Source organism: Protomyctophum parallelum (assembly GCF_964188405.1).
Source record: "Protomyctophum parallelum genome assembly, chromosome: 21".
NCBI classification, from domain to species: domain Eukaryota; kingdom Metazoa; phylum Chordata; class Actinopteri; order Myctophiformes; family Myctophidae; genus Protomyctophum; species Protomyctophum parallelum.
In genome coordinates, this window is record NC_139713.1 from 13,123,256 (window position 1) to 13,150,574 (window position 27,319).

General features: G+C 43.4%; 2 protein-coding genes across 2 annotated transcripts in view; both read left to right on the top strand.

The window, feature by feature from the left end:
* Window positions 1–4,365: 4,365 nt before the first annotated feature.
* Window positions 4,366–15,479, top strand: swi5 (SWI5 homologous recombination repair protein). The gene is made up of 5 exons (XM_083792918.1): window positions 4,366–4,566; window positions 5,300–5,348; window positions 6,420–6,529; window positions 8,018–8,112; window positions 15,210–15,479. The coding sequence occupies exons 1-5, from the start codon at window positions 4,502–4,504 to the stop codon at window positions 15,272–15,274; spliced, it is 384 nt and encodes a 127-aa protein (XP_083649044.1). The 5' UTR covers window positions 4,366–4,501; the 3' UTR covers window positions 15,275–15,479.
* Window positions 15,480–21,695: 6,216 nt separating this feature from the next.
* Window positions 21,696–27,319, top strand: part of slc27a4 (solute carrier family 27 member 4) — a 40,406-nt gene continuing 34,782 nt past the window's right edge. Inside the window, exons 1-2 of the mRNA XM_083793906.1 lie at window positions 21,696–22,263; window positions 24,775–24,936. Coding sequence (XP_083650032.1) covers window positions 24,776–24,936 — 161 coding nt within the window. The 5' untranslated portion in view covers window positions 21,696–22,263; window position 24,775. The remainder of the gene's footprint in view (window positions 22,264–24,774; window positions 24,937–27,319) is intronic.

The following is a 27,319-nucleotide window of genomic DNA, read 5'->3' on the forward strand; positions in this document are numbered from 1 at the left end:
ATATACAGTATTGAAAAGGTTTGAGAACCACTGAGGGTGCCGGGCGGTCCATTTGGTTCCATTTGTTGTACACTCTCGGAGTTACAGACCCGGCATAAAGCGTCCATTTGGTTCCAAACTATATCATTTAGCTGGGGAACCCCTGTAACTCCCTCAAGGACCCCATGGGGGTCCACGGACCCCCACTTTGGGACCCAGTGAGCTACTGGCCATGATATGAACCTCTCCCTGAGAACAAAGGAGGGTGATTAGTGAGTATTCAATTAGCCAAAAAACTTCAAAGGGTGAGTTTAACACATTATCGCAACAGTGTATAGGTGTTGGAGAACAAACACAGATGATTACAGAACCATAATATACAGTATATAGCAATAAAATGGAACAAAAGCAATGTTCCGGAATTGTCTTGAATAATTATGATATGTGCTATAGGAATAGAGTAGAAATAAAATAAGAAATACTCAACTAAAACAGTGTTCATTGTGCATAACCTCCCTTTTGTCTGTGACACATTATGACAAAGAGAGACACACTATATTGGACAGGGTTTCAGCTGCATCCTAAAGGGACACCTGCAGTGCAAGTTCCAGTTTAGGACTTCTGCATGCGTTGCTTTCGGAACTCGTTCCCGCAGCATCGCAGGCGTGCATTAACGGTTAACCCATTCTGACCTGAGATCAGATTCATAACGAGGTTTCCGCTGCACACACGCTGGTCTGATTAACCCATTCTGACCTGAGATCAGATTCAAAAAATGTCAGTCGTTCTTCGATTTTTCAAAAATAGCTAAAGCATAACATGATGCTAACACCAAAATGGGTTCCCGTTCAGAATGGATTAATGACGTTAAACCACCCCCTCGAGTGTAATATTGCAATTATACAACAGTTAGCCTACCCTTAAAACTAAGAAAATCATTGATTTTTTTTTAATGACAGGTTTTATGCAAATAATATGATAGTAAATAGTGATGGGCTTCACACATATAACGCACGCACTACACACACGCCAACCCCCCCCCCCCCCCCCCCCCCCCCTGATCCTGTGATTTCTAAAAGGATAAAATGCTGGGGATCTTTTTCTTGACTGAATCTTTCATTCTCCATGCCTCTCTGTGTACCAGCTGATAAATAAGGAATGACTCCAGGGGACGTAGAATGGACGTGATGTCATTCTGTCCCTGTTCTCTGTCTGTCTGTCTGTCTGTCTGTCTGTCTGTCTGTCTGTCTGTCTGTCTGTCTGTCTGTCTGTCTGTCTGTCTGTCTGTCTGTCTGTCTGTCTGTCTGTCTGTCTGTCTGTCTGTCTTTTTCTGTACCCCCTTCTGTGTGCACGTTGCAAATGGTGTTTTGTGTGTCTAGGACATGACTGCAAGTGCAAAAAGTTACGTAACCATCATGTCATCGTCTCTCCATTTTTGGCCAGGCCAAACACGGGCAAAAGATGCATTCTACTAAGCTGCCTCCAAAATGTGGAATGACCTTCCAAAAGACTCCCAGAAGGATTGTATGCATTACATTATGTATTAAAGATGAATTGAATACAATGGACCACAATGGAAACGAGCCCCTGGGGCCTTTTGTGTCATCATTTTATTAATCTAGTTCAGAATAGAGTATTCAATCAATCAATCAATCAATCAATCAATCAATCAATCTTAGAGATGGACATGTATTCCAAATACATGTCTTCGAGATATGTATTTTCTGTATTTTAAAATACAGAAAATACATATTTTCTGTATTTTAAAATACAAATAAGGTATTTTAAAATACAAGAAAAAGTATTTAACCCGGTCGATGCCAAATTTTGCAGATTTTCCAGAACGGCCTGTTTTAGCGCCACCAGGCAGGAGGCCGACTTTTGAAAAACACATTTTTGGATCTTACTCCTCCAGATTCTGTCCAGAAATCCTGCAAAATTGTTACACACTATCTCTATAGTCATGTGTTCAAGACAAATCGGGCAGATATTTCATATTCCATCCCAATTGGCTAAGATTGGCTTTCAAAGTTTGCAGGATTGGCCTCAAATCATGAACGCAGCGTGAAATTTATGTTAAATCTTTCACAGACTTTCCTACTAGGCTGAGGAATATATCCCACCCTTTTCACATTGGCCTGTTATAGCGCCACCAACATGTGGATTTTTGCAAAAAACACATTTTTGGAACAAAATGCCTCAAATCGATCATTGCAATTGCCATCCAAGGCATAAGAGGAAATGGCACCCTTTTCACATTGGCCTATTATAGCGCCACCAGGAGGCCACAACGGCGACCTGCCCTGGTGGAGACCTGTGCCCCGAGGGGCACTTTTTCTAGTTTTATTTGTGTTACTGAGGGGCTGAATATTTCACGCTATTCCTCTGCCATTGGTGTGTGTGTGTGTTTGTGTGTGTTTGTGTGTGTGTGTGTGTGTGTGTGTGTGTGTGTGTGTGTGTGTGTGTGTGTGTGTGTGTGTGTGTGCACACGTGCGTGCGTGTTTCTATATGCATGCAAGTGGTTGTGTGGATGCATTAGTGTGTCTAGTCTGTGTGTGTAGTTAGCAACAGTGTGGTTGGCAAAGGGGCTGAACGTGACCTTTTGCTTTCATTAATCCTCCACCGATTTAGAACACTTGCTTTGGAATCACACTGAGACAGTTTGGGTAATATATAGTGATTGAAAGCTTCACACTGCAGCAAATATAGGCAACTGTGCGACTCTGTGATTAATATATTATATAAGGTTTTTTCCGTAATGTAGGCTAAGTGTAGTGTTGGGAACTATACACTGGGGATGAAATTGGAGTTTGGGTTTTTTGTTATAAGCCCAAACCACACCAAAGGGTTTGGTTGGGAGTGGGACAAAACGTTTTTTGTTTCTTTAGAGATCTTTTTTTGTGGCTTTCGCCTTTATTTCGGCTTTTAGAGGGATAGAATCACAGCTATAGGCTGCAGGAAATGGGGGAGAGAGATGGGGGGGTGACATGCAGTGGAGGCTGTCTGGATCGGGAGTCGAACCCGCGGCACACGGCCAGACTGGGTTGCCAGCCAGGGTGCCTGGACCGCTGAGCCACGGCCCAGGCTGGACAAGACGTTTTTTTAAGGTAGACCACACCAATGCAACTCACTGAGTTGCAGTGTGTTGCATTGGTGTGGTCTTCTACCTTAAAAAAAAAAACGTTTTGAGAGAGGAGAGAGTCAGGCAAGGATCGAGCGCCAAGATTCCCTGATACCTATGTCCAAAAATATTTCTTTTTTAATGTCAACGACGTCCACACTCACAACACCAGAGGGAGTCCACCAAGCCATGCACGTGCAACCCAGATTCGACTCAAACATAAGGGACTAAAATCATTTCGCTCCCATCATGCCACTAAAATGTGGAACGCCCTACCAACAGCCATTAGGACATGTGAACCGCTCTCAAAGAGAACCTATACACAGAGGCTGCAATTTGAAACTGGCCGCCATACTGTGTGTTTCCCCCTTTTTTTGAGGGGCGCTAGCCCCTCCTATATTCAGCTATAGTGTAGATTTTCGTCTTACACAAATTCCCATTGACAATGAATGGGATAATTTATGTCATATGTGGACGAGCAAATCGGCCATTTTTGTCCTACACCAAGGACAAAACGATATCTAAGAGCACATCTCACTTCACACGGATGTGATTTTACTTTCTTTACATGATGATTTGCTGTTTTTCATAGAAGAGTATATCTGTAGCCTACGTCTTTAAATGTTCAGATGAATTGAAAATGGAGGACCCTGATGTATACAAGTCTAATTGTGCTTTTCATGGTTTCGTCCACAAAGTAGAAGTTTTTGTATTGACTTCAATCAATCAATCAATCAATCAATCAATCAATCACACAGAGAGAGAGAGAGAGAGAGAGAGAGAGAGAGAGAGAGAGAGAGAGAGAGAGAGAGAGAGAGAGAGAGAGAGAGAGAGAGAGAGAGAGAGAGAGAGAGAGAGAGAGACGCAAAGTAGCATTCAGCAACTCTCTGGCAGTTTAAAGAAATACATTGTCGCCACCTGGTGGCCAAATACAGACATTGACTTATGTTTCATGTCTGTGCGTTTATTGACGTCTATTTATGATATATAGTTTTTAGATGTATAATCTGCAGCATAATCTTTTTCACGTAATAATAATAATAATAAAATTATTGGTATTATTATTATTATTGTTATTACAGACAGACAGACAGACAGACAGACAGACAGACAGACAGACAGACAGACAGACAGACAGACAGACAGACAGACAGACAGACAGACAGACAGACAGACAGCCTGTGTCACTACTTAGCCCCGCCTAATTATGAAATCAACCAATGAGACTGCAGGGTGTTTCCGTTTACTTCCTGGCGCGACCAGCACGAACACATCAGCGTTCAACTTCAGTTGGAAATTGGATTGAAAGATTTGCGTTTTTTATTTATTTAACTCAATTCATTAATTATAGCCACATTTCCAAACATTCGTGTATAGTTTTGCAACAATTTGGCAACTAATATGGATACAGAGTTGTCAACAACACCCAGGAGAAGCAGCCACACGAAGATTGGAGCTCAGAAAAGGTTGCCGTTCTGTTTTGGTTTTAGTGGTCCGTTTGTCTGACAGGCAGCTCACTGCACTGCTGTTACCGCGACATTAATGAGAGAAAAATACCATCATGCGTTATAAATAATGGCAGAAAAGCTGTTTGGTGCATGCTTGGTGCTGTAGTTAGTTAGTAGAGCAGTAAACATGAGTCATGTACGTGGCTGCTGTCAGTTTTACACTCCTGTATCATATCCTAGCCTAAGATAGATTTAGACACTCGTAAATGTATTTATTTATCGATTCTGACATGTCAGAATCGATAAACACATCTTAGGCTAATCATATCCGTTCCAAACTCTGCTTTCTGTAGAAGGCTTTTTAGTTTATGGAAAAACAGACGTAAATAAAGATAGCATTCATCAGTTATTATCATGCCCCCCCTCATACCTTAACATGCAACTTTAAATACAACTTTAAAAGGTTTGACTGTTTTGAAGGCTATTATTTCAAGCTTTTCCGTGAATGCCTTTTTTATATTTGCTGTCAATTAAGACAAAACCAAGAATTTGGACATCCACTGACTGCACACACACAAACAAAAACACATTTGTTGTGAGACACATATATATATATATAGGCTCTCAATTTTTTAAAGAAGTTATCAACTCATCAAAACAACAACTAATGTGTTCTTAACACGTTTTATTGTATTTGTATCCACATTCAAGTACTCCCTCTCTTTCTCTCCTCCTTTCTCTCTACGCCCAGCACTCCATCTTCAAGTTTTAAGAAAGTCCATTCCAGCTTTAAATCACCCGTAAGTTGACAGCACAAGCTCAATGCACAGTCTACCCCCCCCCCCCCCCCCCCACACACACACACACACATACACACGTATCCATTCACGTGCACACATAGACATCAAAGGGGGCTTCAGCCCTAGCCACAATTTGCAACTCTATATTTGTTTTACAATGGGATGAATCTATAGTTGCAATACCCTCCATGGACTCCACACTCATCCAATTTGCAGATCACAAACCAAATTGGATGAGTGGGGAGTCAATGGAGGGGTATTGCAACTCTAGATTCATCCCATTGTAAAAAAAAATCTAGAGTTGCAAATTGCGGCTATACTTCAGCCCCTGCCCTTACCCCGGCCGTCTGTAAAACAACTGTCCTTTCCAGACTATGAACGCAGCATTTACTAACATGGTGAAAGAAATGCAAATGCCACTCCTTTCCTTTCCATGCCATGCCGGAAGGAGGATTCAGGAGAGGAGGAGAGGATTCAGGAGAATTGCTTTTTTCTCCTGAACGTGAACACAGTATTTTGCGTTGAACAAAATTTGTTTAGAAATTAGAGTTGTCCCGATACCATTTTTTTCAGACCAAGTACAAGTACTTCATTTTTTAGTACTCACCGATACCGGGTACCGATACGAGTACTTTATTTTTGTTGAGTAACCACTTATTTTATCCCATTTTTCTCATGCCCCATGCAGATTAATCTCCGATCTGATCTACACTTGTCAGTTGTCAATTCTTGTAGATCGGCTGTTTTTGGCCATTTGCTGCAGTGTTGGGTCAGACTTGCTTCATTTGCATTTGTTCAGCCTAGTGTCAATTGGATGTTTTGGTACTCGCCGGGTCAAAGTTCTGAGTACGACCGTGGTATATCGGCCCGAGTAACCCATATCGGTATCGGAAAACAACTCGATTAGAAATCCATGTCATATTACACCGCATCTCCACTATAGCTAAAGGGTTGCGCCCTGGAAATAGCTGATCTACAAGCTCTCAACGCGTCGTGCTGCGACGCGTTGTGAGCTTGTAGATCTGCACATAATCATACGGTGGGCTGTCTTATGTTGTGCTGTCCTGTCAGCTCCAGACACGTGCAAACCGAGACTCCAAAGTAAACCCTGAGGAGGAGGTGCAGGGGCTGAGGAAGAGACGACAGGAGCTAGACATGGAGATTTCACTGCTAGAGGCAGAGTGAGTACAAAGTGTGTGCGTGTGTGTGTGTGTGTGTGTGTGCGCGCGCATGTACTAAATACAAAAATATTCATCTTGGGGTCAATGTTACGATTAGGCATTCATGAGTTAGGGTTCAATACATTTATTTATATATTTATATATATATATATATATATATATATATATATATATATATATATATATTAGGGCTGACCTCGAATAGTCGACTAATCGATCGGAACGGGTCTCAGTCGACTGACCACCTCTTAGTCGACTGAGCAAAAAAAAAAGAAAAAAAAAAGTGCCACTGCCTGTGACTTGAATCGCACAGTGCGCTGGCCTGATAGACTCCAGAATCTCAATCTCACCTGCTGTTCTCAATCTGGCTAATGACAAGCCTCTCAGTTGTTCACAAAAAAAAGAAAAAAAGGTTTTTTTTTTTCTTTTTTCTTTTTGGAGTCTATCAGGCCAGATTCAAGTCACAGGCAGTGGCACATTAGCCTGGGTAAACCCACTCCCCCTGCTGGACAACATTTCATTCTGCCAGGAGGGGTGAGTCTGGCATAATCGCCTGTGTGGTTGTTTAGCCGTGGGGCGGGAGAGTAGCGTTGACGGACAACCCCTTCAGCCAATCAGCGTATATCAAAACAAGAGGCGTCATCTAAACGCGTTCCGTTCCTACTTCCTCATTCCCATGTTTGTTGTTGTGAATGAGTCGAGGAGTTCACACGTCATCAACTGCTCAAATCGTTCCTGATTGGCCAACGTGCGCTGTCAATCACAGAGCCCTGAGCTCGGTCGCGGATTGGCTCGTACCAAAGCTGATACAATCTTAAGGACTTTGTATTACCATTTAGCCAGACTCACCCCTCCTGGCAGAATGAAATGTTGTCCAGCAGGGGGAGTGGGTTTACCCAGGCTAGTGGCACATTGCCACACAGGCAGACACACTCCACATGCACATTGGAGATTTGAACAGTCAGAATGTTCAAATGTGTTTATATCCCCCACAGACCTAGTGGAATAATACAATATTTTTGTAAACTTTTGTAAATATTGTATTTTTATATACATTGTTTTTTAGTTTTTTTTGCTCAGTCGACTATTAGTCGACTAACAGCAAATTTATTCATCTATCAGTCGACTATGCAAATCCTTAGTCGGGGACAGCCCTAATATATATACACACACACACACACACGTGGCCAGTTAAGACTGAGGCGTGGCTGGTTAAGACTGAGGTGATATAGTGTTAATTCGGAATTATGGGAGGTCGGAAATCGAGACTTCGGCACCCATGCATGTACATATGCACTACTATGCAACTTACGGTCGAAATATCAACTGTGTGTGTGTGTGTGTGTGTGTGTGTGTGTGTGTGTGTGTGTGTGTGTGTGTGTGCGTGTGCGTGTGCGTGTGCGTGTGCGTGTGCGTGTGCGTGTGCGTGTGCGTGTGCGTGTGCGTGTGCGTGCGTGTGTGTGTGTGTGTGTGCGTGTGCGTGTCCAGAGGTTACAGAGAGGAGGAGCTGAGTCTGCACATTGACCTGCTACATGAGTATAATGACATCAAAGACATCGGCCAGACCCTGCTGGGACACATTGGTGAGTAAGATGATCGTAAACCCATTCTGACCTGAGATCAGATTCATACGAGGTTTCCACTGGACACACACTGGTCTGATGAACCCATTCTGACCTGAGATCAGATTCTAAAAATGTCAGTCGTTCTTCGATTTTTCAAAAATACATCAAAGTTGGTGTCGCGACCTTTATATATTGTCAATTACTTGCATGAGAGGGGGAGAGGTTGGTGGAGTTAGCTGCTTTGGTTTGAGGGTCCAATGGAGTTGAGAGGTTTTCTCTGAAGCGCTTTTTTACTACTTTTCATTGGTCCAATATGTTTTTTAACCAACACACAAACGCACACGTTTCTCCGACACGCTAAAACCCTGTAATACTTCACTGTATGTCAAATAGTCAGAATCTACAAGCTCACCACGACATATTTGTTTTTCTCTGGCAAAAACCAGGACATGCTGATTCCGTCCTGACCCTCACTGGCATTAATTGGTGACGACGAATGTATGGTCTTTATAAAAAAAGGAAAAGGCTCAGTTACATATAATGTTTGGGGTCCTTGACATGAAATAGTTTGAGAACCACTGACATAGAAACATGAGGTATTTCAGAAAACTGTCAGGATCTAGAAGACATTTAGTAGAATCGCCCTCGGGTCTAAATGGGTTGAATTTAGGGTGACTAGATCCAAAGTGTTCATTTGAGGGGCAGAAGTATCATTTGTGTGGGACAGGGGGGACGGGACGGGGTTAGCGACTTATTACTTAAAACCTTTGATTCTAACATGTAAACAACATTAAATAAGAAGGTTGCCTCTGGCTATATCACATTTTTCCGATTTTGATTCTGGAAAGTTATGCAAAATCTGGCATGTTTTCCTATATAATGCCTACTTTGCATATTTAAATGTGCAATTTCAGTTTCATGGTGATAACAATTTCTTAAAATGTGTCATCCAATTCACCTAGGTGAAAATAACATGTAAATATCCAAAACCTCCTGTGGAAGGGTCATCATACGGTACTTTACTTGAAACAGTTTAATCTTATCTATATTAACCCATTTAGGCCTGACGTCGAAATTTAAAAAAATGGCTTCTATGGCTTTGCCTACACATTTGGTAATCTCGTCTCGAAAACTCCTGGGAACCCAGATTAGGTAATCATAGCCCACATTTGGAGCTCTGGCTCATGGACTTCTGACTTATGTTGGTATTTTAACACCTGAATGCAGCCTGACCAGTCAGTGACCACTGACCTGACCAGTAATGTAAAACCAACCAGAATCTCAACTGAGAATACAGGTTCTGTTTCAAGCTCCGTCTATAAAGAGACACAATTTGGCCATGCAGTTCAAACCAGTCACCCTTCACTGCAGAGCCACTATAGACCTCTTAGACAGCAGCTACAGAACAGCAGCAGGTAAGCCCTCCATGCCCTTTTAGTGACCAGAATCAGATCCAGACTGATGTCTCACATTTTGTTTTAAATGCAAATTTTGGTCATGGGTGGTATGGCCGACTTGGTACCATAGCCTAGGGGATATTTCTCATGTTATTATAGCAGACATAATAATAATAACACATCTTGCAGGAAAGAGGCAAGAGAGACAACTATTAGGGAGCTTTTTTTGAATAATGTTGAAGGTCCGCAGCAGCAGTCAAACCAAACGAACAGACACGTTTCGGCACGCAGGCCTTCCTCGGCGTCACTGGAGTGAGACTTCTACAGAGGGTGTGGGACTGTTTGTTCCTCTCATGTGTTATCAAGAAGAATACCAAACGACTCGCCCCTTTACCAACTCGCCCCGGGCGTGCAGCCGGCGGAACTGCATGCGCGGCCGCCGGCCTGGCATTCCTAAAGTAACCTAAGTAAAATTATGCTTAAACGGTTAAACCTAACCTTAACCTCTGTAAAACTATGCCTAAACCTAACCATATACGACCCCAGTAAAACTATGCCTGACCCTGAACTTATTTCGAACCTTTTTATTCAGTAAAACAAAATAAAGAATACAAGAACCGCGGCACCGAGCGGTCGGCTTGAGGCCGGAAAGAGACGGTTTTAGGGGCGACCGTACCGTGTGTGGAGCAGCTGTGTGGAGCTGCGCTAATGAAACAACACAAATAAAAACGTTGGCGAAAACAGAAGCCCAACACGAGGATGAAGGAAACATTCAGTCCAAATGTCCAGTTTGCTAATTCACAACTACTACTACTTTGGTGTTGAAACTTTGCATTTCTCGTAAGTTTACGCTATGTGGGGATTATCCGACGAGGTTAAACTGTACATAGGCTATACTAAATTATTTTATAGCCTACTAAATTGGTCAATATAAGTAAAATAATGTAGCTTTCCATAGGAGTATCCTTTTATATTTTCCAAGAAGAATACAGCTAGTAGCATAATATTATTTGAACTCATTTACATCAGAGAATGTTTTCATTCTGGATAAAATCATAATAATGGGACTCTAATCTAATGGAATAAATGGATGATCAAATGCAGGAGTTTGCACGACTCTTCTAACTGTAACTAGGGTCGTCACCTTGCCCCCCCCCCCCCCCCTCGCCCCTCCCACCCCTCAGTGGTGCGAAACTCGGTAGGAAAAACGGGGTACGCGACCGTACCTGATGGCATCAAGAATCTGCCCCCTGTTTATTCAAGACCTTCTCAGGATATGTTGTTCTAGGGACCCCTCAGAAGCAAAGATTTGAGTTAAAAACTTTCGCTGTTGAAAGAATATACTGTATATTCAAAGATTTGTGCCACATTGCTACGAGAGCTTGTAGAGCTGCTATTTTTCAATAGCTAAAGTATAAAATAATGCTTAAAACACCAAAAGGGGTTCCCGTCCAGAATGGGTTAAACTACACAGACTTAGCCCAGCATCAGTTATATATCCCAGTCATTCAAATGTGTAACTGACAGATGTGTGTGTGTGTGTGTGTGTGTGTGTCACACACACAGTGTGTGTGACATCCATATTCATCTATAATCTACAGTATGTTGTGCATACTGTAGCTAGACTAGTCGTTTCGGATTGTACAACGTATGGTCAAGAGTTACAGGCCGATTTGAAACCAGATGGAGGGTTTTTCTGTGCCAATCCTTGTGTGCGTGCAAGGTTTCACAGGCCACTTGGTCCAGCGGGGGTGTGTCTGAGTGTGTGTGTGTCTGTGGTAATTCCTAGATGTTGAGAAAAGTATGGCTTAGTTCACATTGTCAGGTTTTAGTGACGCTTGAGTAAGGTTAGGTCTAACCTTTTCCCTGCGTGCGTGCATGTGTGTGCGAGTGTGTGTGTGTGTGTGTGTGTGTACATGGGGCGGCGGTGGCTTCAGGGGGTAGAGTGGCCGGATGGTAACCGTAAGGTTCCTAGTTCGAACCCTGTGGGCTCCCCAAGAGTTGGTGTCCCAAGTGTCCTTGAGCAAGACTCAAGGACTTGCATGGTTTCCGCCGCCATCGGTGTATGAATGGGTGAACGTAATGCACACAATCTATGTAAAGCGCCTTGGATAAAGTGTAAAAAACCTGCCGGCCAGGTGCAGCAAACCAGTGCCGACTCGCCCACTGTCCTTTCTCCCCTGCCAGAAGTTACTAACCGGAATCTCTCTCTGCCTTGTGTGTTCTTGGGGGACATCAGGCACTGGGAGGTCTCTAGGACTATGGTTTGCCTCCTGCCTATATTGTCCTCCTACGTCTCACCAGACTGCTCGTCTGTGCGGTGTGCATGTGTCCGTCCTTGGCCTTACTCTGGTGCATTTGAGCCAAGGGAGCCTTCTCTGCGTCTGTGTCACTGTCATAGTCGTTGTCGTTGAATCTGTCCTGTCGAGTGACTCGAGTCCCTCTTCCTCCCCTCCTCTCGGGAGACTCTGGGGGTATTGCTCATTGCTCATTTAATCTTTATCCTTATTTAGTTCGTGGAATTGCCACACTGCTCTTCCCCTTACTGTATGTCCAATTCTCTTTTAACCCCGTCTGTTTCTGCTGTCTGACGCGTCTGTACAGTGGAGAGGCTGGTTGATAATGACCTCTTAGTGAATGGAGGTGGCGTTTCCCCCTTGTCACAATGGTAGTCTTTGACATCATGCTCTCTCACACACACACACACACACACACACACACACACACACACACACACACACGTTAACAAACCGTCTACACTTAAACACTGAGTTGCTGTTGTGCTGCCAGTTATTCTGTTCTCTCTCTCTCTCTCTCTCTCTCTCTCGGAGAGGGAGGAGAGGAGATGGGTAGGCTGGTCTCAAAATCCGGAGAGGAGACGTGAGGAAGGGGCCTACAGAACACTCTTGCGGAGACAACTGTTTCTTTGTCTTTCTCCATGTACTTTTGTATGTCCGTCCGTCTTTCCCTGACAGACATTCCCTGGGGTTAATATCACTTTAGACACAACTTCTTTAGTTTAAAGGATTATAGTTACAGTTACACATTTCAAGATGAAACACACACACACACACACACACACACACACACACACACACACACACAGTGCAGCAAGGTGTCACGTTGTAGAATGTTGATGACATGCACACTACAGTGCACACACTACACAATAACAGACAGGGGTCGACTGACCGGGTGGGGTCCTCATTAGCATTAATGTACATTCTTGTGTAGGTATGCAGGAGAATAAACATCATATCCCATGATCTGAATTGCACTCCCTGGATAGCGCGTGCACTTGGCAAAACACTTAACACATGATTTAGACCTTACGCTGATGCTACAAATGTCTTCTGAAATCATGACGGTTTTCTGTTTCTATATCGGTGGCTCCTCAAACTATTACATGTCAAGGAGCCCCAAAATGACCCCCATATTAAAAACGTTTGCTCTGAAATAATAATATAATTATATTCAAAGCTTTGCACTACATTTTCACGATTTTTCTAAAATAGCAGACCTACAAACTCGTAGGCTATGAGCTTGTAGATCTGCTATTTTTCAATAGCTAAAGTATAACATAATTCTTGAAACACCAAATGGGCTTTCCGGACCCAAAATGGATTGAAAACAAGTGAAAACACTGCATCAGCCTGTATATAACCTGCATGCTTGTAGTGCCGCGGGCTGCCTAAGTGAGCTGGCGAGGTCGGGGGGTCATTCATTAATACATTCGATTAATTTGTTGATTATCGTCTAGTGTGAGTGTATATAAAAGATCCAATTGTAATCCCTCCGATCTGCTCGGGGCCGCTCACAGCGCGATCGGGATCGGCCCGATCCACCTCGAGGATGTTTGATATTTGCTCTGCCCCCGCAGCCCCCCCTCTCCTCGTCCCCTCTCCTCCCCTCGTCCCCTCCCCTCTCCCCCTCTCCTCTCCACTCCCTCGGGGGCTGAGAATCCTTGGATGCGCTGCGCCCGAGTTTTAAAACCGTGTAGTGTGTGTGCTGCATAAAATAATCGGGCCCGATTATCCTGTAGTGTGTGTGTGTGTGGTGCTATCGGATTTCAGATTGGAAAAAGTCGGTTAGTGTATAAAGGCCACCTTAAGTGCTCTGCCATTGTAAGTACATGACGTTAGTGCTGTGTAAATAGTTACTTTAACTTAGAGACTATGCTATGACTCATTTGTTTGGGGCAGCTTTCATTTTGTCTGTGTGTGTGTGTGTGTGAATTCCTAGGGGTTGAGAAAAGTATGGCAAAGTTCACATTGTCAGGTTTAAGTGTGGATGCTCACATAATTTTCAATGTATAACTTTACTACATATATATATATATTGCTTGATGTGGACAGCCCTTTAAGACCTTGTAAAACGGTAAATGATATGTATTCTACTATTCTTAGTTTGTAACATAATGCATACTAATGTGTCATTATGCTTAGTGTGATCCTGGATGAATCGTACATGCACATCCATTCTGTAACCCATTTAGCCTTGAGGACGATTCTATGTCAGTGGTTCCCAAACATTTTCATGTCAGTACAAGGACCCCCAAAACTCTATTTGGCCGCCGACCCCCAACAGATATGTTGTTCCCAGAAGCAAAGATTTGAGTGTACGCTGAAAGAAGATTTGCGCCGCATTTTCACGATTGATTTTTTCAAAAATAGCACTATGAGCTTGTAGACCTGGTATTTTTCAATAGCTAAAGTATAACACCAAAATAATTAACCCAGAATGGGTTAATCGTATGGGTCAAAGCTCACAAGCGGCATACCTTCGGAGACGCGATAAGCTGTTGGTATTTTGATAAACAGGTAAAACAGCCCTTCAAAGGCAGCTATGTGCTACACAGTATGTGACTGAAACTCCAGTAGGCTATAATTATGACGATGTTGGGAACTTAAAACCAATAAAAAAACGAATTAACTCTATCTGTACCGCTATAGCTGTTAGCATAAACCCCAGTTCCAGCATACACGTTCACTTTAAAAGTGAACGCCCCCCCACACACAGTCGCCACACACAGGCCTCTCATTCTGTGGACCCTAAACGCAAGATAAAAACGTACGGCATGACGTCACAGGTCCTCTCAAATGTTGGGCCTGTGGCTCCCCAGATGTCAGGGGGTCAGTCATGACGATACACACCAGAGGCCACGGGTAACCCCTTCCCCAGGGGTCCCACAGGTGCACCCGACCGTTGCTCCGATCCGCACCAAACCTTAACTGTATGAGGCACAACAGTAGTGTTTACAGCGGCGTTTAACACTTCAAATGGCCATTGCTCTAATCGGACTAGATTTGAAGGCCGCATATCAGCCTGAAAACCTAGTTTAGTTTAGTTTTTTTAAGTGGTGCAAAACACTTCCTTAAGTGAGTATGTGTGTGGGTGCCTGCCTGGCTGGCTGGTGAGCACGAAAACAGCATGGTTGTTTTTCACCACCTGTACGCAACCTAACACACACGCACATATTAACTGTATATATGGTGATTTCAGGTGTGCCAGTACAGTACAGTGACAGTACAGTACAGTACAGTACAGTAGAGGGAGTACATTTCTCAACTGGGTGCGTTCCTGTGGGTCTGGAACCCCCCCCTCCCCGGGGACCCCCACACGGAGTTGCACCATTTTCTTTAAACCTTTGACCTCAATATCAATATTTTTTTTCAATATTGTTTTATAACCTGACCCCTACTCCACTATTTCGTCCAGCTGCTCTTAGGGGAACCACGACACGAGACCTCTACAGCCACTTTGACTTGGAACTGGATGACTGACTGCATTGGGAAAGAAGAAGGACTGATTCTCTATTAGTCACACAGACCAAGGAGAGGAGGAAAAAAAGTGGAGGAAGACCTGGAATAATAAGAAACCAAGCCTGCCCAAAGATAGAACTGAATTGAACTGTAACGAATGTGGTGAGTGGGAAATGACAATTCAGAAGACTGCAGGCTTTAACTTAAGACTTTGATGAAAAATAAATGGAAGGAATCTTTGGAGCAATCCAAGTATACACAATCTTTCGTTGGAGGGGGGGGGGGGGGGGAGAGAAACGGAGCCTCTTGCATAAGTCGTTTGTGCCTAGAGTAGTTCTGTTGTAGTGAAGAGATATTGGGATATGATTAAACATGATGCCAGTTAAATGCAGGATATTTCTATGTACATTTCTAGGTGTTATTTATTTTGTATACAGTAGTTCTACAAGAAAATGTACGTCTTGTTACTTTAAAATAAATGTCCCTTTTTGACTATAGAGTGCCAACGTTTTAGTCCTCCAAACCTGGGAGCAAGTTAGCTTTTTTTGTTGCACTTGTTCCCTTAAAACAGTTTAAGAGCCATAAACGCCAAGACGTCTAATTGCCAATTATGGACCGTATTTTTTTTTTTAATATTCTCTTTACTTTTTTATATCCATATTTTGACAATTCCTCTAATCTGGTGTACAGGTGATGACATGCACATTACATGCATGATAGAATTACAATTTCTTTCCTTTTTTTTATAATGGGAGAATTGGCACTCAAAGCCTAAACTGGTGACCACCAGGTGGCGCTGTTAATTGTCTCAGACGCCAAACGTGGCCGAGTATAGGTTCTGGTGCACAGAAACACCTGGTGGGTCCGACTGTTCCGAGCTCGCTGGATTTTGTGGCTTCTAAATCCTGACAGTTTTCTGAAAAACTCAGGTTTCTATGTCAGTCGTTCTCATACATTTTCATGTTCCAGGGACACCCCAGAAGAAAAGATTTGAGTTAACAACGTTCGCTCTGAAAGAATATATATATATTCAAAGATTTCATATTCATGATGGCACTGGCAGAATGGCAGCATGCCCCGACCTTTCCTGGTGGCCTGCCGCCTATTGGCCTGCCTGCCTGTCAAAAAAGAAAAAATACTTTTTGAGTGGTGCAACCACTCCAAGGAACAGCAATGTCCGCCTATGTAGCCATGGGCACCAATATATGACTATAGGGTACCAGTAGGGGCGCTGTTGTGCCAGAGAGAGCTAGTATTAGTGCTGCTATGGCCAGTCCAGCCCTGCAAATGGCATATAGAAAGGATACTTCAACAGCGTATTTACAATATTCCTTCCCCATTTGTGCAGGCAGGCATGGCATCTTTCTTATACAAATGATTCTTGTGAATGTTTTTAATGGAATGTTTTTTTAATTCGGATATGTCTATGCTTTTCTAAAAACCATATTAGATCACCTAAAGTGGCTTTTAGGCAGTCTGCTCCATTTTGTGATTAAGGAACCTCAGCTGTTATGAATTCACTAGCCTCGATACCCAGGCTTTGAATTCACTAAACCTTGGCCTCTCAGAGATGGGGATTATTGCTTAGTTTCACTTCATTATCAAACTCGGCCCGGCTATCAAAGGAAATTTGATACAATGTAGTGAGAGTGAATTGAGGTGTGTCGTTATCTGTCTGACAAACACTGATAATGTTTGAGCTGACGGGGGGGGGGGGGGGGGGCAGAAGAGCAGCCTGTCTGTACAGTATGTGCATGTGTTTATTGAGTATGGATAAAAGATAGCGGGACGTGTATTATGTAACGTGGCACAGGATCATCTCTTTCCTCATCTGTACATTAGTTAATGTTCAAGTGCTCTTATTCAAATCTGTTTTTTTTTTTTGAAGTTTTAAGTTTGCACATAATATATTTGCAGCAGTTGATGATACCACCTCGCAATTTTACAGGTGTAGAAAGTGAGTACATTTTTTTTTGTACAAGCTCCCAATTTTGCAAATATCTCGCCCGGTATCATTGAGGATGCTCTAGGATGTCTCTAGACGTCTTATGTACAGCTCAGTTCGAATCCCTAAGACGTTTCTAGACGTCCTATGTACAGATTTAATAGTTAGTCCCCTAATAGTTGGCTTTCTGTTGTAAAGCTCTCGCATTGTCTCTTCTCATGCAAGATGTGTTTTTAAGTCTGTTAAAATAACATGATAATTATCCCCTAGAACCCCTGCCTAGCCTCGGTCCCAGGCTTACTTATCTGCGAAAAGAAAAGCCTGGTCACAATGTAAGGCAGAGAAGCTATCGCCGTATGTATCCTTCCGGGAAACATCCGTCGGCTGTATTTCCCCCGGATACGATATTTTCCCGACCAATCACAACACTTGTTTCATTCGTGGAGAATGAAAAACTGATTTGTAAAGGATCAACGTCATTTCCTTGGGCGATACTTCCGCTAAAATCCCGCAACTTCCGATGATCGTCTTTTCAGCGTAGGTCTTGCCCAGGGTGTGCCCTGCCTAGTCTACAGTACCAAGTCGGCCATACAATTATCGGCCATACAATTCTCATTTTAAAACAAGATGTGAGACTAAAAAGGGGTTTAACCCATTCTGGGCGGGCCCTTTTTGGTGTTTTAAGCAATATGTTATAGTTTAGCTATTGAAAAATAGCAGATCTACAAGCTCATAGAGCGGCACAGAGTGCCGCGCTACGAGCTTGTAAATCTGCTATTTTTGAAAGATCGTGAAAATGTGCCGCAAATCTTTGAATATATATATATATTCTTTCAGAGCGAACGTTTTAAACTCAAATCTTTGCTTCTGGGAGGTCCCCTGGAGCAACATATTTTCAGATGGGGGTCGGTGGCCAATTACATATATTTTTGGGGGTCCTTGACATGAAAGTGTTTTGAGAACCACTGACTTGTCCCACAAAATCGACACTTCTGTCCCTCAAATGAACAGTTTCTGGATCTGGTCACCCTGTTGTAAGAGTGGTGTAAGTTACTCCCCAGAATGAGATGAGAGGATGATCAAGCTCAATGCTTGGGATTCCATAGCCTTTATAGAATCTAGCCGGCATGGTCATAAGATTCCATAGCCCAGGAGGGGTGGTCGTGCTGTGATTCGCCAGTTAGTTGCTAGGCAACTGCTGACGCCTGCTACATTTAGGTCTCCCGCAAATACAATTTGGTCAAATACTGATCAAACATGACTGACGAGACAATTTTTGTCCATTCTGTAATCTATACTAGCGTGTAGCCATACACAGACAGAAGTGGCCAGACAAAGGGATTCTTTTCTCTGTGAAGTATTTAATTATAATGTATTCTTAGCGGTTTGCAAAATGTGCCTCGCTCTTTGAGGGGGTTCCAGGGAGTCGCCTGAAAAATTGGCAACATCACTTTAACCCTATAAGTCTACAAGCTCACATATAACGATTGTGAAGCATTGTGTGCCTGTATAGTGTAGACCTGCCATTGTTTAAATATTTCTAATAATAAAAAACGGACAACGGGCTGGGCACAAATTGATTTCAGATCATGGGAGTTCTTGGCCAAATTGGGGGTCCTTTGACAATGATTGAGTGAGAGCCACACTGTGTTTACTTTCACACATTCCATCCTGACTGTGTTTTTCTGTGTATGGTATGTTAACTTTACGCAGTCGTTACCCGTGACGACCAACTAGCCAATCACAGCCTTGGCCGTCCCTTTTGGATATGGGATGATGACAGCAGCAGCCTATCAGTGTTGCCATGTCCGCTTATTATAAGCGACTTTGGGCTTCTTGTTCTGTAAAGCTGCTTGTCAATATTTGTAGTTTGTAGGTTTTTTGGGCTTGTTTCTAAAGTGGCCTTCCAAACATCGTTTAAACCAGTGATTCTCACACATTTCCATGTAGGCTACGTGAAGGACCCCAACATTAATGTATTGTTTTGTCCAAATAAAAGGACTCAACAACATCTAAACATATTTTGTGCCAGGGAGGGAACCTCCATAAAGGATTTGTTGTTAAAAATATATATATATATATATTCCACATTTGTCACTATTTTCAAATAGCCCCTAGCCGTCTGTGTGGAGTTTGCATGTTCTCCCAGTGTCCCCTAGGGTAGATACCCTCACATGTTCTCCCTGTGTCCCCTAGGGTAGATACCCTCACATGTTCTCCCCGTGCCCCCTAGGGTAGGTACCCTCACATGTTCTCCCCGTGTCCCCTAGGTAGGTACCCTCACATATTCTCCCCGTGTCCCCTAGGGTAGGTACCCTCACATGTTCTCCCCGTGTCCCCTAGGGTAGGTACCCTCACATGTTCTCCCCGTGTCCCCTAGGTAGGTACCCTCACATATTCTCCCCGTGTCCCCTAGGGTAGGTACCCTCACATGTTCTCCCCGTGTCCCCTAGGGTAGGTACCCTCCCATGTTCTCCCCGTGTCCCCTAGGGTAGGTACCCTCACATGTTCTCCCCGTGTCCCCTAGGTAGGTACCCTCACATATTCTCCCCGTGTCCCCTAGGGTAGGTACCCTCACATGTTCTCCGCGTGTACCCTCACAAAAACATGCAGTAATCCTGGCCTGATAGAGGAGAAAGGAACTGGTCGGAATAACGTGTTCCTTCCACGCGCTACGTCCGGCCGGGGAAACTCTCCCCTGTCAGGTGAAAAGAAGCACCTTAGACTCCTCATGCATAGAAAGGAAGCATGAGGTCAGTCCGTTGCCCCCCCAGGTTGGCAGAGGAAGTGTAGCGCCCAGGATTATATTAGATAATTGACACTGGGTGAAAGAATGGGTTACAAAATTGTGGGATAAAAAAATTATAAAAAGAAAATGAAAATGCCCCTAGCCTATAGTCGCTTCTTTTGGGCTTATACCTGGCAACACTGCAGCCTCTATAGCAGGGGTCGGACTTGTAAGAAATCAGCAAGATTTTGCTTTCGGTGACTAGTCTCTGAATTTTGGCGTGGTGTTAGGTATGTGTATAAGGTTTTCAAAAAGCTGTTGGGCGCGCCCCCTAGTGGTCTGTTTGCACAGTCTCAAATATTGTACGGAAAACGAACAACTTGAAAGGCATCGTTTTCAAGATGGCGTTCACGATGGAACTGCCGGGAGCTTTAAATGCCTATGGTTTTTGAAAACCTTATGACCATACCTAACAGCATGCCAAAATTCAAAAAGCAGTTACCAAGTGCATAATTGTTCTGATTTTTGATGTGACGCTGCCAGGAGCTAAAAGGCCTATAAAGTGTGATTAATTTAAAAGATAACAATTATGCACTTGGTAACTACTCTTTGAATTTTGGCATGCTGTTAAGTATGGTCATAAGGTTTGGCTTGCCCCCTAGTGGTCGGTTTGCAACTTTGGAATTAAACAGGCATTTTAAGCTCCTGGCAGCCATTGTGGACGCCATCTTGAAAACGATGCCTTTCAAGTTGTTCGTTTTCCGTAAATGTTTTGTACATTATTTAGCACACCCTATGGTAACAGAATTGAAAAATCTATGTTATCAATTATTTGGGGTTCCAACCATGTACTGACATATCTAATAGTGGTTTCATTGCAAACCGACCACCAGGGGGCGAGCCAAATTAGTTTGCGATGTCTTTTGAAAACCTTATGCCCATACCCAACACCATGCCAAAATTCAAAAAGTAGTTACAAAGTGCATAATTGTTATGATTTTTTACATATTAAATCCAAGTTTATAGGCATTTCAGTTTAGCCACCGTGGAAGCCATCTTGAAAACGATGCCTTTCTGGTTATTTAACACACCCAATAGTAACAGAATCAATTGAAAAATATCTTATCAATTATTTTGGTTTTCAACCATACCTATATGTATCCAATGGAAATATTTGAGTCTGTGCAAACAGACCACTAGGGGGCGCGCCCAGCGCGTTTGCACAGCTTTTTGAAAACCTTATAAATACCCATACCTAACTAACACCACGCCAAAATCCAGAAACTAGTCACCAAAAGCCAAATCTTTACAAGTCCGCCCCCTGCTACTATATACTATACTCGTCTTTGACGCCGCCGCGCGGTTGTGTTCCGCAGCAGGGCCGTGTCACGGACGGTGTCACTGCCGGCTGGGTGGAGAAACTGCCGATCGAGCCGAGGAGCGGCGGTGGGTTCACTCCCGGTCGAACGGCGTAGCGTAGCAGGGCCGCATTTCTGTGACACCACACCACACCGCCGCAAGTCCCGCCCCCCTGCTCTGCGATCTGCAGTGTGTGTGTGTGTGTGTGTGTGTGTGTGTGTGTCACAGTGTGTGTGTGTGTGTGTGTGTGTGTGTGTGTGTGTATTTATGACGAGGAGATTTGACTTGGCCGCGCGTGTGTCCGTCACCGCCTCTTCCGCGACACACTACTGGTGGACGTTGCAGTTGGTGGGCGGGCGCTGTGCTAAGGAAATTATAAGGTCATTTGAATTACTCTCTGTGTGTGTGTGTGTGTGTGTGCTGTGTGTGTGTGTGTGCGCGTGGCTAGAAGAGTCAGCGAGCTGCTTATCATCACACCGGGTAGGCTACAATGAAAGAGAAAAAAGGGAGATAACGGCGATGGATATGATGAACAGACCATGTTAACAATAACCGGGGCAAAGTCCAACCGCGGCGGGAGCAGCAGCTAGCAGGAGAATTTGATCCCATCATCATCATCATCATCACCGGAGGAGGAGGAGGAGGGGACCGTTCGCTCTTATTTATCAGGAGATCCCCGGTGTGTGTGTGTGTGTGTGTCTGTGTGTGTGTGTGGCGTACGTGTGTTTGTGTGTGTGTATGTGTGTACTGTGTATACGTTTCTGTGTTGAGTCTCTGCTGTCACTAAAGAGCAGAGAGAGAGAGAGAGAGAGAGAGAGAGACGGCTGTGTATGGTTGGTACGTGAAACCAGGCTGGCCTATATCCTAAGCCGATCATCATCGACAAGGTGGAATCGCCACACGGGAGGACGGGTTCCGCGTCTGGACTAGCAGCAGTGCAGTGTCCGAGGAGTGACTGCGACGTGGACCCGGTGCAAGGTAACACAGTTATTATAGGTGACGCCGGTTCTATGTTAAGCGGTCCCCAGCAGCGTTCAATGGAGGCTTATTCCCCGAATCCCCCACAATGGTTGCTTGCTTCCCGGATGGGTCCGTTATTATTTACTATGTAAGCGTGGCCGGGGAGGTAGAAAAGAGGCTCTCCCTCCTTGTCCTCTGCCAACCTTGCCCACACACAACAAGCAAGTCTTTAATGACGAGCGGATATAATATGGACACGCGGCTATTGGCGAATTAAAGTCGAATGTTATGGCCAATCAGGCAAAAAGAAAACCCGGTCATTTCTGTGGGGCAGCATAGCATACTGTGCATGTCAGCTCATTTGCAGCCCCTGTCAGACCGCTATATAAGCCGATGCGCGCAAAAGGGCTGCGCATCCACATTGCCATCGCTCTTGTTACAATAGAAAGAATATATATTATAACGGTCAATCATGTATCCCAACTGTGCACTGTTGTATATGATTAATAATGGGCTATGTTTGTTTGTTTTAAGAGCCACGTCAAAGCGCACATGGCATTGTTGGTGGTGGTGGTGGCTTATTTCCCCTTCCCCAGCTAGCTCTAGTCTACTCCACCACTACCGCAATATGCTGTTGGTACGCGCCGTTTAAATGTCCGGGTGTGTGTGTGTGTGTGTGTGTAGCAACAGTGACTGCATGGTGATCAGATGAATCTCTCTTTTTGTTGTTGTTGCATTATTTAATCTGTAGGCGACTCCCCCTATAGCGGCATTAAGAAACCGCCACTGTTAAATGAACTGACACACAAGGGTGGTGAATATATCTTATAGTTTTGTGTTTTTTTTCTCTCTCTCCTTATTTTAGTATTATACTCGGGCAATAAATAGATAATGGAGTGGCAGCCGCCTTAAGCGAGCCTATCGCTTTACTAGTTTCTGGACTCATCTTCTCCTCATGGCTATCGGGTAGCATTGGTCACTCGACTCATATTATGCCATGTAATGTATTGTAAGTAAACACAGTCCAGTCCTTATGTTGCCCTGTCTAGACTCCCCCCAATACATTCCATTTGAGATTCCCTCAAAATGATGCCACATGGAACAGTTCAGGAATGCACCTAGAAAAATGTAATACACCGTCCAACTCGTATCAATGTTGCACTCATGTGATAGATTGTCAGTGGACTATACATTGGGCAGGTTATGTGTGGATAAAATGACGAACATCATTTTCCTGTCGAATTGATATTTAGAGACGTGTGACCTGCAGCTTGGAACAACTCTGTTATGCTCCCTGCATTGTGTCAAAAAATGATAATACACACTGATATTACTAAAGTGGTTGATGTGAAAGAAGCCAATACATTTTAATAATACACTGTTATTACTAAGTGGTACACAAACACACACACACACACACACACACACACACACACACACACACACACAAGGTATGGCCAGGCTGACTGGGTTGACAAACCTGATTCGGTCCAACTCAGGTTTGGTCTGATGAGGTATTTTTATCGTCTCTTTGAAAGTTGACAAACTTCAAATTAACATTTGACAGCAACTCCTCCTCCTACTATCGTCATTTCTTGAAGGTTAATCAGATTCCTCATAATGGAACTTTGACACACGCTATCATTTGATTGCCACGTTGGTCTCATTTCAGTTGAGGGAGATAATTAGTCAACATTTAATTTGCTTCCTTTTCAACTAGGCCTCAATGTTAATGTAATAATAATTAATAAAAGTACAGCATAATTATGTTATTCCGAGTTGACGTGTTAATGCATCTCTCTGCGCTTATTTTTCTTCTACCTATGTACTGTAATAGGCCTATATTTATGTCATTTTATCTCACTGTAGGGTGAAGTGGGTAGAAGGTCACAGAGTCCTTTGCACCGTGCAATTGTAAACTTATCTACAACAGTACAAGTACTGGAATAGGGAGCTAATTTTAGTTTTCTGTCACTGTGTTCAGTTGATATTGAAAGAACAATATGGAGCAACAGACAAATACGTTTTATTTGTACTGTAGGCCTATATTCATACCGTAATGTAACAAAACGACAGTTACATATAGTTTACCCATTTAGACCGATTAGGACGATTCTACAAATATCTTCGAAATCATGACGGTTTTCTGATAAACCTCTGTTTCTATGTCAGTGGTTCTCCAACTATTTCATGTCAAGGACCCATATAATTATATGTATTTGGCCTCCAACCCCCAGCTCAAAATATGTTGTGTCAATTTTATCTCCTGTGTTTTCAGTTTTATCTCCTGTGTTTCCATGCAGTTTTTATCTCCTGTGGTCAGCACTCAGCAGCACCTCCCCACTACTAGTGTGCGCTCCTACCTTTTTGTACTTTTTGTACTTTACTTCACTGGGTAGTGCGGGCGAACAGCCCTAACTATACTTTTGCTGATATACACCTGTAAACCCAGGGCAGGTGCCCAGCTGTATTCAATTTCTAAATCTGTTTTTGTGTGTGTGTGTGTGTGTGCGTCACGTGTTCTCCCAGGATGCTGCGTCTAGCATGCTGCACGGCCCTGCTGTTTGTGCTGAGGCTGCTGCTGGGCCTGCCTTGGTACCAGGTGCTGCCCGCCACCCTCATCCTCTACCTGGGATCTGGAGGATGGAGCTTTCTACAGATCTTTGCCAAGACAATTGGCAGAGACTTACAGTGAGTGTGTGTGTGTGTGCGTGTGTGTGTGTGTGTGCGCGTGTGTGCGCGCGCGTGCGAACCGAAAGCTCTCCAACAACGGTGGTTATTTATCATGCATTGCAAAAGTCAACATTCACTTGTGTTATTAGAAACTGAATATAAAACGAGGCATTCCTGTAATGACACGCTTAAGCCACTTTGGGGCGGGAACCCCATTTTGGTGTTTCTTTCAAGCATTATGTTATGCTTTAGCTGTTGGAAAAATAGCAGCTCTACAAGCTCATAGCGGGCACCGAGTGCCGCGCTACGAGCTTGCGGGTCTGCTATTTTAGAAAAATCGTGAAAATGTGGCACACATCTTTGAATGTATTATTTCAGAGCGAACGTTTTATTTTAACTCAAATCTTTGCTTCTGTGGGGTCCCTGGAACAACATATTTTCAGATTGGGGGGGTGGGGGGGTCGTCGGCGGCCAATTTCATATAGTTCTGGGGGTCTTTGACATAAAATAGTTGGACGTAGAAACAGAGGTTTTTCAGAAAACTGTCATGATTTAGAAGACTTTTCTTTTTAGAACCGGTCATGTCTAAAAGGGTTAAGCCACTCCCCCAGGTGTGTTTGAGAAGCGAAGCTTTGTTGACAAAGTGAAAAAGAATGGAAAAAGGAGAGTGGGGGGTTATTTCTATCCGTTTACCTAGCTATAGGGGTCATATTTACTATATATTGTGGGTTGCCATGCAGGCTAAACATAGCCACCAGTTTCCTTATTTGAACCAGTGGTTTCGCTCATGATGAAACAGGAAATACTAAAAAGCCAACGTCACTTAAATCTGTCCTTGAGAAAGCTAAAGTGAGCTGAACTATACAGAAAACACTGACCCCAGTGTTGTTTTTGGCAGCAAACTTTGATTTGAGTTTTAGTCATAGTCTCTTCAATAGTTTCAGGCACATTTTAGTCACCTGGAATAGTGTTAGTCTAGACTAAATATCATAAGATTTTAGTCGACTAAATCTGCAGTTGATTTAGTCGACTAAAATCTATTTTGGCGGGCCTTGATGCCGTCGTAATGACTTATTGTACACTTGCTGAAAATACAAGCCGATCTACAAGCTTGTGAGCTTGTAGATCGGCTATTTCCAGTGTAAAATGACTTATACTGGATCTCTTGTCCACTAGTCCTTTCCTAACAATTTAGTCTAGTTTTTATTTGTTGACAAAATGTCAGTATATTTAGTCTTAGTTTTAGTCACCATAGCTTAGTTTTCATCAGTGTCGACGAGCATTTTCCGTCATAGTTTTATTCGACGAAAACAACACTGACTGACCTGATATGACATTCAAAACGAGCCAGAACATTATCATTATCATCAAAGGACCTGCCAAAGAAGAAATCAGCCATATCTTTACACCTGCATTGTAAAAGTCGTTTTTAGTGAGCTGCGGCTGTAAAGTGTCCTATACTTTGCCCTGGAGGACACACCCAGCCATCTCTCTGTCGTAACGTTTTACAACTTCAAACTCCACCACCTCGGGACGAGGCTGGTTACAATGGTTAACTGTGTCCCATTTAGGACCCATGAACTAACATTTTAAAATAATTGTAACTCATTAGCGGACAGCATTATACGCGCTTGTTCCGTAAAGTGGCTCTCGGCAGTTAGCTAGACGAGATTTCTTTTTACACATAAGTGCTTTATTATTCTAATAGTGGACACACTGCTTTTCTTTTTCTACAACAGCGTGTTGCCGAGGTACACACCACAGGTAGTGACGGATGAACCACCCTGCTTGGTCCGGTGTGCTGCAATATTTAATAATGCAAACCCCAGAGTTCAGTTCCAGTTAGCAAAACCACTAATAAGCTAGTAGCAGTATAGCTCATCGTTCGTTCTCGCCACTGCTAGAATATGTTGACCCATTTTGGTGTTCTAAAGCATTATGTTCCACTTTAGCTATTGAGAAATAGCAGGTCTGCAAGCTCATATAGCGCGGCACTAGGTGCCGTTGCGGCGTGCTATGAGCTTGTAGTTCTGCTATTTTTTTAAGATTGTGAAAATGTGCCTCAAATCTTTGAATATATATTATTACAGAGTGAACATTTTAACTCAAATCTTGGAACAATCCTGGAACAACATATTTTCAGATGCGGGGGGGGGATATTACATTCATTTTTTGGGTCCTTGAAATATTGAGCACCACTGATACAGAAAGGTTTTTCAGGATTTTGAAGACATTTCTTAAATTTCGACGTCAGGCCTAAATGGGTTAATAATGTGATAAAATAGATACTAAAACATACTGGTTTGTTTAGGTGTGTTCTGGCTCTTAGCCTAGTCATTAACCACTGTCTCTTCTCTTCCGCATTTCACATACTTTATTTCCTGTGAGTGCGTGCATGCAT